The 12,421-nt window shown below is 34.5% G+C and overlaps 1 protein-coding gene across 1 annotated transcript in view; it reads right to left on the bottom strand.

The window, feature by feature from the left end:
• LOC109113209 (copine family member IX) overlaps positions 1-12,421 on the bottom strand; it is a 40,031-nt gene that overhangs the window by 24,590 nt on the left and 3,020 nt on the right. The window contains exons 2-7 of the mRNA XM_042750644.1: positions 8,428-8,468; positions 5,881-5,927; positions 3,171-3,274; positions 3,015-3,054; positions 2,892-2,894; positions 2,367-2,443 (exon numbers count right to left, since the gene is read on the bottom strand). Of these exons, the coding sequence (XP_042606578.1) occupies positions 2,367-2,443; positions 2,892-2,894; positions 3,015-3,054; positions 3,171-3,274; positions 5,881-5,927; positions 8,428-8,468 (312 nt within the window). The remainder of the gene's footprint in view (positions 1-2,366; positions 2,444-2,891; positions 2,895-3,014; positions 3,055-3,170; positions 3,275-5,880; positions 5,928-8,427; positions 8,469-12,421) is intronic.

The raw sequence follows: 12,421 nt of genomic DNA, 5'->3' as shown, positions 1-12,421 counted from the left end.
TATATGGCTCTCTTCTATCCACGCACATTTTCTCCTCAAATCCACCACGCTCACATGTGGAAATGAGGCTGGAGAAAAATCAAGCCCAAAGGGCCCCCGAATGTGGCGTGGAACCTCAAATCCCCATCTCCAAACCTCCCATGGCATCTCTTGTCCTTAGGACTCCCTGGCCTTATCTTGTGAAAACAGAGGGAATTAGATGTATTTGCCCAAATGCAGTGCTATGTAATTGAAAAGCCACTAGTCTTGGTGGGTTGCCATAGAAACCAGCAGGTAATAGAGTAGTACCTCTTCCTCCACACTTCCACCCCAGTGTGTTACAGTATCTGCCCACTAGCTCTTTAGAGAGACGGGCTGACCTACTAAAATATGCCTATTGCCGCCAACCTTTTTCCTAATCTGCTGCTCGCCGCTTGCACAGCACAGCAGAAAGCATGACACAAAGGCCGAAAGGAGACGGCCCATTTAGTGTTTTTTGCCCCATACCGTGTTACCATCAGACGCATTCGCATAAAGCTCCCTGTCGACCATGCTGTGATACAGAGCGCGTGCACAGCGCCTGTTATGTTCTTTGGGGGAAAAAAACAGCTGTTGGAAGGGACTTACAAACTATTTTTCATGTTCTTTAAGGGTTTAGTCACACTGTCTAGCCATATCTTCAATGTTTTTAATTTTGCTTTCTTATTAAAGTGACTTAAAACAGCTTATATTCCGATCACTGAGCCCTGAATTTCACATTTCAACACATTAATTGCGTGTTTTTGCTTTATATGTCATCTATTGTCTTTATTGTTGACTATTAAAAACTTTTTCAGTAATTGATGTAATGCTGTAAAGAAAAATATAAACATAGTTTATACATAATTAACATAAGTAAAAAAAAATAATGGAAATAACAACTGAAATAAAGTGACTTAAAACCTTTTATATATTCAGATTTCAGATTTAGTTTTACCTTATATCCAGTATTGTTATTGTTAACTAAAACTACTGAAAATCATTTTTGTTAATTGATGTAAAGCTGTAAAGTAAGTAAAAAATATATAAACATGAACTAAAAAACTTAAAAATGTAAACGGAAATTACAACTGAAATAAAGTGACTTGAAACCTTTTATGTATTCGGATTTCACTTGTACAAGCAGCATTACTCATGTTTTGCTTCATATCCAGTATTGTTATTGTGAACTATTAAAAATAGTTTTCAGTAATTAAAGTAAAGCTGTTAAGTAAAATGATTACATTATCATTACATATTACACTGATTAAATATTACACTGAAAAACTTAAAAACCCTAAATTCAATTTACAACTGAAACAAAGCATTTTAAAACTGCTTATATTCAGATTTTACATGTGAAAGCATCAATCATGCATTTTAATTTCATATCAAAGGTTGTTGTTTTTAACTAAAACTATTTAAAAAATTTCAGTAACTGAAATCAACTTGAAATAAAATAAAATATAAATAAATGAATAAAACAAATATTAGATGAAAAAAATAAAAACACATTTAAATGAAGTTGAAACTTGAAACAAAAAACTAAAAAAGCACATAAAAAATTACTAAACTGAAATTTCAAAAAATTAAAAATGAAATTAATTCAAGATAATAATAAATACTATAATTGTATATAAATAATACTTCAATAGCACTCATGTCATCATATAAAACAACATTTGAGACTTTCTGTGAAAATGGCATGTCATTTGGCAAAATCACATATGATTCTGTAAAATGACAAGAAAAATGTGGTTCTTCTGCAAGACCAAATGCAAGCAAATCCCTTTGAAGGCATCATCCAGACACCCTATTTTGTGCTACTGAAATAGATCACTGATGTGACCCAGATATGCTGGACAGTGGAAGCCTGTATCTTAATGTTAAAATGCCCTAGTCACCAGAGAGCCATCCTTACTTGAGCCAAAGCTTAATTAGTTTCCCTTTTTTAACCCCTTGCCAAAGCTTTGGGATCTATTTGTACACAGACCAGCTCTGGATTGATATGGACACAGAAGGTCTGCTATAATGAGAAACCCCAAACAAGCACCTCAACTGCAGTTAAAAGCATTGATTTTAGAAGCGCCGTCAAAGAGCTGGAGAGCTTAAAAGGATTTCGAACCACAAGCTGCACGAAAAAGACCAATTTATCAACCTTTTTGTCTTATAATCGTCGTGACAGCACTTGCTATATAAATGAGCTCAGCTGGGCCATGCAGGCCAGATGAACTTATGTCTTCCATGTGGTTAAATCTGTGGCCTGAATAGAGACCCCACAGGATTTGGAGAACTTTTAAAGAACTGTTTCCATGGTACTATTTCTTCTTCAACGTCGTATCAAGGGTGGAAAATAATCAAAGACTTACGAAAGCACCCGCTCCAGTCTTGACCCAGAGGACCCAATAATCTCTCCTAGAGTGCAGAAAGTCTGGCCGAGGAAGGACTGTGGGAGACAAAACAATGAAGGTAATCACAGTACTGTGGGGTTCCTGCTCCACAGACACAAATCAGCAGTGACAGTCCAGTCTGGAAAATCTCAGAAAGATGGTATGAGGACTCACCTTGGATACTGTATGTCACTGAGTATAAAGACAGGTGAGGCCTGGCTGATGAAACTCTAAGCAATGGAAGGGGTGAATCAATGGCATGGAAATGCATACAAAAAAGTGAGCGAGAAAAAAAAAAAGAGAAAAACAACAGAAAAACAAGACAAGACTTTGAGGACTACGACAGACTCTTTCATGCAGATTTAAAGGATGCACAGGGTCTGTGCCTTTTTTTTTTTTCAAAGAATGAGAACTCAAAAAACAAACTGCATTCTCTTTGTAACTATTTTTGGCATGACAGAGAAAACAAGCAATGGATAAATTACACTCATTTACAGCTTGTACCTTCTGTCATCCACATCCATTGTAGCAGAAAAGACATTAAATCAACAGAGTAAAACTTGCAGGCATTGCATCGTGACTTGTCTATCCATTAGCACGGCATGTGGGATATTAAAGTTTACTTACATGCTTTGAGATGTTTGAGCTTCTGGAGTCCACATTGTATCTGCGTCAAATAAGCAAAAGATTGAAAGTGAATGTCTAAAAAGCATTTCATCACTGTCTAATGTTTTTTTTTTTTCTCCTGAAACTAAAGGTGGAAAAGTGTTGTCATCCACTTACACGTCAAACCGAAGGTTCTGCTTTTCTTCAAAGAAGTAATCCAAGACAAACTTCCTCACAAAGTCCGGGTTGAGAGTGTTGTCTATCACTTCTGTTCGACCAAACTAAATAATAATGAATGATTCATCATCAGATTAAATGTTTTCATGGCAAGATAATAAAAACATGATATATAAGTGTCATTCTCCACAAATTGGGTGCAAAACAGGCCTTGAAGGTGAAGTAAAAAAAATTCTCAGCCTAATATATTAGTGAAAGAACATGCTTAACCTTATCAGAAGGTTAAACCAAATACATAAAACATAACTTCAAAGGAAGGTTTTAATTTAAAATATTTTTAAGCATTCATTTTATATGAGATTTGCGATATTTATAACCCTGCTGCCAAAATTTATGGTGTATAAATACAGTTTTAAAACTCTAAATTGTGTGACTGTTATATTTACAAAAAAGACAAGGAAATTTAACTGGTTTTAAAATGAAAAAATTAATGTTTTTAATTTTTTTATTAAAATTGAAAAACACTTGCATGACTAATAGTATGGAAGTCTATTTCCTCCATGGAAAACAAAAATAAAAAAATAAATAAATTGACATTATCCCATAATTCTGCCCCCACCCCTTTTTTCCTTGTGATTCTGAGATATCACAATTATATATATATATTTTTCAGAGTTTAAGAATTTTTCAAAATTGAGACATAAACTCAAAATTTTGAGATACAGACTTCCAATTCTGAGAAGTCAAAATTGTGAGATAAAAGTAACAATTAGCCTTTTTTTTTTTTTAAGTAATTTTTTTTATAAATTCTGAGTATATAATTCTGAGTTTTTTCTCTTTCTCATGAATGCAAGAAACAAAGTCAGAATTGTGTGATATGAACTCAGAATTGTCAGGGGAAAAAAGTTTGCTCTTTTATTTCTGTATTCCATGACGGAATCTGGTTCCCGCTGATTTGATACACTTAACATCATAATGTAGTTACAGTTAATGTAATAAAACACATTATATCTTTCTTGCCAACATTTGTATACAGTAAAGAAGAATATAATAAATGCCACTATCCTCCAATGAAACATGACATTTGAGATGAATAGAACAGAAAAGCATAAAAGCTAATATTATTCACTCAGCTGCATGTAAAATCTGCACAGAAGGAATAACTGATGTGCCAAAGCATAATAACAGTTGCTATGATCATATTTTCGTGATCAGAAGCAAAATCAGGCCTCAGACTTCCTTTCTCTCTGCAGACTCAACAGCAGCCTGAGCTCTGCATGAATGTGGGGCAGGAATAGCAGCTCAGTGTGAGCTCCTACAGCTTCCTGCCAACGTACACATCCCTGAAGCAATCAGACAGTAATTCCCATTGGGCAGGAGTCCTCGCTGGAGCTCACCGACAGCACAGAGTAATGAACTATTGATTCCTAACTCAGATTCAGACCCAAGATCATGTTCTCAACACCCCAGACACATAATCCCACCTATCAACTTAGTATCCACGCTTTCCATTATCTCCTCCTGGAGAAGCTCCTGGAGCCGATCGGTTCTTGACCGTTGGTTGCTGCATTATCTGTTTAGGGGAGCTGGCTGTTTATAATGCAGTTGCTATGCTTGCTTTTGGAGGTACTTGTAATGTGAGTGGGCACTTGAGTGTTGAAATGCATGCAGAGAAAGCCACTGGTCCACATACTGTACATGGCAGCTATATAAAAGTGCAGTGAATATTTCATGATGCAGTCTGGAGAGCAAGACATCTCTAGAGAAGTCCAGAGTGCTCGCTGCATTCCTCAAATTTCCAATGGCAAACTTCTGTTTTTTTTTTTTTTTTCTTTTTTCAATACTCAATTTGAGACTTTCCCAGAGACTGCTGATTCCTCAAATCTTTAAAATAACTACTTTCTATTTTAATATGTTTATTCCTGGGATGCAAAGCAGAATTTTCAGCATTATCACTCCAATCTTCAGTGGCACATGATCCTTCTGCTCTAGAAACATTTCTAATTATCAATCTTGACAACAGTTGTGCAATTTGTGCAGCATAATATTTTTATGGAATTTTTTTTCAGGATTCTTCGAATAATAGATTATTATTTGAAATAGAAACCTTCTGTAACATTATTAATGCCTTTACTGTCACATTTGATCAATTTATTGTCTCCTTTGCTGAATAAAAGTATACATTTCAATCAAATAATATTTACTAACGGTAGTGTATATATAGAAAAAAAATCAACTTAGAAGATAACAATATAGTAAAATTTTATGTTTTATTAATGTTTTGTAATTAAAAGCTTCTGCACGTTTATGGATACTGTTTCTAAAAGAAACAGTCTCATGAGATTTATCTGGAAGGAAAATAAAAGAACGCACATTATAAAATAAAAATAAAAACAGAATATCCACACAAGAGCAGACAGAGGAGGAGGAGGATGGAGGAGAATATCGACCTGATAGACACTACAATCTGATAATAAGCAGAATTGTAAAAAAAAAAAAAAAAAAAAAAAAAAACCTTCATGGTGGATATAAAAGTACAACAATGGATCACATCAATATAACTGCAAATTGTGTCCTGATTGCAGCTTCTATAGTTGTGGCCAATGGACCATATTACCTGATAATACAGTTTTTCAAAAGGCTAAAAAACAAACATGCTGAGCACTATATGTTCTGCTCATACTGTATATACTATAAAAAGCATACTAACCTCTCTCCACTCCTTAGTACCGATTCCTTGAACATACAACACAACCACTGTGAAGACAAAAAGGAAAAATAATGGTCACACTCAGAGAGAAACATATAAATTTATAAATAAACTGATAAAAACACTTGCAGCATGTGCACAGTGAGTTTCCTTAAATGAAGCTAATGGAGGTGCTTCACTGAGAGCTTCATCTTACCATCTAAATTAGAAAATGGCTTGGAGAAGTGCCTACTTGTGACCAGTATGGAGTATTAGTCCAAACTCCAGGCCTGTTAAGTCTAAGTGTGGAGCAGCAGGTGTGAGAATCTAACTCATCAATTACTCCACTGAATCATTCAAGAGGAGTCCAAACAGGAAGTGCTCTGACCAGTAAATGGACTGCAGCTCTGTGGGAGGTAGTTTGAGAAAATGTCCGGCGAAAATATGAAAATTCGAGCATAAAGAATTTGGACTTGAACATCTGCTCTACAATCTGCTCACAGACCTCATGCTATCACCAAATGATTTGTGAAAGAGCAATCAGTTGTGAATCTCACTGAGAAAAATTGTAACATGAGATTCATTCTCAGAAAAACTGTTATTTGTGGCTGAATGAATATTTATTCATTCATTCATTCGAAAATGATCCCTCTCAACTTAAACCATTATTGTTTCTGACTAAAATGTGAGGATATTAATAAAAGCTGCATTAAAAAATAATTAAACACTTCATAAGGTTGAAAGAGAAAGTATGATATTGTAATTTTGATTTAAATTTAAGTTCTAAATTATTTAATATTTTTAATTATATATATATATATATATATATAGAGAGAGAGAGAGAGAGAGAGAGAGATTATATTATAAGAATAATAATTAAATCATAAATATTATATATTTAAATTATATATAATCTTTCTTGAAACGTAATGGTTATGAATGGGGTTATGCAAATTGGCTGAAATTCTAATTATAAAAACAAAATGGATGTTTATGTATTTTGCATTAGACAGTAAAGTATTGTAAATAAATTCAAAATACGTATCCTGTATTCAAATAAGTATCCTGTTAATTACGTCAGTAAACACTCAATAGACAAAATTGTCTGTTTTCCCCTGAGAATTCATGGCCCAGAAATGTAGACATAACTAGCAAAACAAAATCACTCCAAAATAGCATTTCTTGTTTTTCAAGATGCAAATGTTATGCATTACGAATGCATAATCTCTGAACAAGATGAGACTGACCACATTCATTATTTTCAACTCCTCGAAAAATCTGCAGAAACTACACTGGGCCGGCTAATGCTTAACGATTTCACATAAATTACATGGAATAATCATCAGAGCACAAAAAGCATTTCAGGAAGAGTAGAGACACCTATTCAGGTATGACCTTTGCCAGATCAACCGAGGAACTGATTTAGAATAACCCTCAGTGCAAATTATGGCAACTCAGATGTCAGTCAAGCGTTTGATTGCTGTGAGCATTAGGGTGAAGGATTAATAAATGTTATAATTTTGGCTTCTCTGACTGAGGCAGGTTTAAAATGGCAAGCTTTTTTTCAACTCCGTGATTACTTTGGAAGGAAAGTAGTCCCTTTGATACTACTAGAAAAAGCAGTAGGAAAAAAAGATATGCCCTAAGGGTACAACACTTTCAGCAATAGCTTCACATACCAAATAGCCATGAATAACTCATCCAAAACCTTCCCACTTGTTTTCAAGGCAACAGCAAAATAATTCATGTGAATAGCATTCATGGCTATTGACATCATTTGGGAAGGGAAAATGCTTTGTGATTCCGCTCAGTGGTTGACCCTCTGAGAGACAGAGAAAAAAAACTTTGAATAATGCAGTTATAAAATTTGGCCATGTTTATATTATCATGCAAGTTGACCATTTTATTACCCTTAAGAATAGTAATAACAACTCAGTCAGAATTATTATATGCTCATTAGTCAATCAAGAAAATCAAAAACCTCTAAATGCTCATTTTTAAATGCTAGTTATATTAAAGCTTATGCATGCAGATGTTTGAGACACCAGACAAGTTTTAATTAAATAGTCTCCTGTGCAGTACACAATATGCTCTGCCTAATATTCTTCCAAAATAGTTATAATACATTATGAAATAAGAAAATCATAGTACATGACAATGACAATATTGTCATGACGTGATCACATTTCATTTTTAGCTCAGCGAAAGAGGTATTTTTAAAAAATACATAAAATACTACAAATTAAACAATTATTTAAAATATTAAATCCAATATTGTGTAAGCTCCTATTTAACAATAGAGATCAAGGAACCAATAAAAAATATAGTTTCAGTCCATCACACCGTTGAGCATATTGCATTGTGGGATACAGTACACAACACCTTTGTTGTACATGTCAAAGCTTTTGTCAAAAAAGCAGGTATTCCATGCATAATACAGAATATCTGCATACTGTGCATATCTAATGCATAAACAATATGATGATTATGATAATGAATTCAAACATATCCACAGACTACTTGTGTCAAGCCTCACATCAAGGAGCAATCACTAAGACCAGGACTTACCTGGTGCCGACCTCGAGAATGTATCAACATCCAGCAAACTCCTGGAGAAACAGAAACACAGAGATGCTCAAGCACAACGCAGACGGAACAAAATAATTGCTGGCAATAATAAACCAACAAAACCTAGCTAGAGGAGATTGTTTTATTGTGCTTAGTTAGAACAGATGGTTACACAGAAACAAAAGCAGCTTCTATGTTTGTCCTATGTGAACAAAGAGACTCACTGATGCTCAGGTCAGAGCAGGCTTGAGTTTTCTCCTGCCAAACATCAATAATGAAGGTCATGAACATTACAAGTACACATGAAATCAAAAATGACCCCATTACATTTTTATTCTTATTAATAATACAGTTGCCTTGTGGTCTTTTAGTGGAAAACATATATACGGACTTAAAAACAGTAATTTCCTTTGATAATAAATAAGAAAAAAATAATTTATTAATTAATTTAAATGGAAATAATTTATGAGAAATTATATATATATATATATACAGTACAGGTCAAAAGTTTGGAAACATTACTATTTTTAATGTTTTTGAAAGAAGTTTCTTCTGCTCATCAAGCCTGCATTTATTTGATCAAAAATACAGAAAAAAAATGTAATATTGTGATATATTATTACAATTTATAATAATTTATTTTAAATTTATTATACTTTAAATTATTATTTATTTCTGTGATGCAATGCTGAATTGTTAGGATCATTATCACATGATCCTTTAGAAATCATTCTATTATGATGATTCATTATCAAAGTTGGAAACAGTTCTGCTGCTTAATATTTTTTCAGAACATGTGATACTTTTTTAGGATACTTGATGAAGAAAAATAATAAAAAAAAAAAAAAAAAAAAAAAAAAGAAGCTATGTTTTTAAAATATAAATATTTTGTAATAACAATATACACTACTGGTCAGTAATTGGGGGTCAGTAATTTTTTTCCTTTATTTTTTTTTTAAATAAAATCAATACTTTTATTCAGCAAGGATGTGTTAAATTGATAAAAAGTGATAGTAAAGAAAATATATTATTAGAATATATATTATTAGAATTTTTTTTTTTATTTTGAATAAATGCAGTTCTTTTTAACCTTTTATTTATCAAATATATTAGACAGCAGAACTGTTTCCAACACTCATAATAAATCAGAATATTAGAATGATTTCTAAATGATCATGTGATAGACTGGATGTTACATGTGACACTGAAGGCTGGAGTAATGATGCTGAAAATTCAGCTTTGGATCACAGGAATAAATTATTTTTTTAAAGTATATTCAAATAGAAAACTATTATTTTAAGTTGTAATAATATTTCACAATATTTCTGTTTTTTTCTGTATTTTTGATCAAATATATGCAGGATTGATGAGCAGAAGATACTTCTTTCAAAAACATTAAAAATATTAATGTTTCCAAACTTTTGACCTGTACTGTATATATATATATATATATATATATATATATATATATATATATATATATATATATACACACACATATAGCTTAACTGGGATGTTTTGTCAGCATATGGCTTACCATGACCCTTATTTAATTTTTAATGCATGTTCCTGGTCTTGATGATTCATTAGATATGCCATTATAAAGAAAAATTAATCTGTCTTTATGATCTTTTATCAAAATGTAATTATTTGGAGTTCTTCAACATGACTTTCCTTTGCAGATAAATTCTTCCTTTTCAACCACTCAACTCCATTCTGGCACATAACAGCCAGATAAAATCAAGTCTCATCCCACATTTTTCTCATTCCATATCTTGTTTCGATTCAAAATGCATCATGCTACAGAAGTTAAACTGCTTTTCAAATTGACCTCAACTCTGTCAAAAGAAATATATTTTAACAAAGACTCTTGATCAAAAGTAATGTTTCATAACTGTTCCGACGGCAACAACATCTATTTAACTTTTGAGTTTCCATCCATCAGTCTGTTACTGGTCTCTGACGGTGCATTTAAATTTAAAGACCAGACCTTGTTTTTTCATCCATCAGTGTTTTATAGTAACAGGAACCCATAGATATTCTCACACAGGAGAATTGTGTTTGTGGAATAAATAGATAGAGGAATAGAGGAAAGGCTAGGGAAGTACAGCAGAGAGCACATTAATCCATCCGACTGAGCAGAGAATCGATTCCATCTCTAGTCTGCAGCATGCGGCTCTGAGCAACAGGAGGTATTGCCTGACATCTGGTGTGACGCCAGCTGTGACGTTCTGAACCCGAATAAACGGGTCCTGAAGCTCTGGCATCTCAACAGGGAGTGCTTTCACGTGCACCTTATTGAGGGGGATCCCTTGACATACCGTGTGGCTTCAGTCGTTGTGTTTTAGGTGATGACCTTGATCACCAGAATAACACTACGCAAAACTTCCTACTTAAGCATTCACCTCCGTTATGGTTGGGCACATTCATCCCGTTAGTCAAACATTTGAATTTTATTACTGGATGTAATCAAATCACATAGCCAGCCAGCAACCTCCAAATCAGATTATGAAGATCAGTTGATATATAATTCAAACTTTGACGCACTCAAAAACAGCCCAGTAGACCTACATATCTGTCTTGGTTTTAAACAAGACACCATGAAATCTTCACTCAAAGGAAAACAGACTGACAGTACAGTATAGCATTTTCCTTTCTGATGCTGCCAGGCTTGAGTCATGCGTTCAAAAATATATACACAGAAAACGTTTTCCTTTGCTTCACGAAATATGATAGGGATGATAAAAATTTACAAGCTTTCCCTGACAAACGCAACAGTTCCTTTAAGATCTCCGGGTCTGAGAGTCTTCAACACATTCCCTTGTTCTGGTTTCCCTCCAGACTCTCCCTTATCGAGTGACACAACGGCATCTGCTGCAATCTGTGTTGACAGTGACAAACAACCTTGATGAATTGGCTTCCCCTGTGAACAGCTTCCACAATTTGTCGGCATAATGCAGTGACAGAAAGACACTCATTCACTAACTTGTTGCCTTGCAAAGTGGTATCAGTTTTGAATGCTCGTATGCGACTTCATAATAGTTTCCTGTGGAGTTTTGAATATGGGTAACTAACTCAAAGCCATCAAAACTGTAATTGCTGGTTGCTTTCATCGCTAATTCCTAAAGAAAAGCACAGTTAGCATGCAAAATACTAATCAAAAATGGGCAAAGGTATGTGGACACCAAGTATAAAGAGCTGATGTTAAAATTCACAGGGCTCGGGACATCGTTTTAATGAGTGGGCTGCTTCACTCCAAGGTTCTATGAGTAGGCTACACCATTGAGGACCTTGGTGGGCAACAAAGTTAGATGCACAGAATTCTCTAGATTGTCAGTAGAGAACCCAGATTGTGACTCATTTTTTTGTGGGACGCTCCACATCGCAAGTGCAGTGCTGTACCAGGTGAGCTGCCCAGCAGAAAAGCCATACATGATTATTGATGCATGTCAAAATGTATTAATTTACAAACCATGCACCATATAGTAAAAGTATTTTGAGATAATAGTGAAGTGACATACAGCCAAGTATGGTGACCCATACTCGGAATTCGTGCTCTGCATTTAACCCATCCAGAGTGCACATACACAGCAGTGAACACACACACACCGTGAACACACACCCGGAGCAGTGGGCAGCCATTTATGCTGCAGCGCCCGGGGAGCAGTTGGGGGTTCAGTGTCTTGCTCAAGGGCACCTCAGTCATGGTATTGAGGGTGGAGAGAGCGCTGTACATTCACTCCCCCCACCTACAATTCCTGCCGGTCCGAGACTCGAACTCGCAACCCTTGGGTTGCAAGTCCAACACTCTGACCGTTAGGCCACGACTTCCACGACGATGCCACGACATGGTATTGCACAATAAAACGTGAAAGTAAGTCTATTAAATAATTAATCTGTCCCTGTAAACGTCATTTGTGTTATAAGGAATAAACATTGTTGGTGTTTTACTGCTAGCAGGCATTTTATGCAGTGAATTATATATTGGTTCACG

Source organism: Cyprinus carpio, chromosome B23 (genome assembly GCF_018340385.1).
Source record: "Cyprinus carpio isolate SPL01 chromosome B23, ASM1834038v1, whole genome shotgun sequence".
Taxonomy (NCBI): domain Eukaryota; kingdom Metazoa; phylum Chordata; class Actinopteri; order Cypriniformes; family Cyprinidae; genus Cyprinus; species Cyprinus carpio.
Note: the sequence above shows the minus strand (reverse complement) of the source record. Positions and strands in the feature narration are given on the sequence as shown.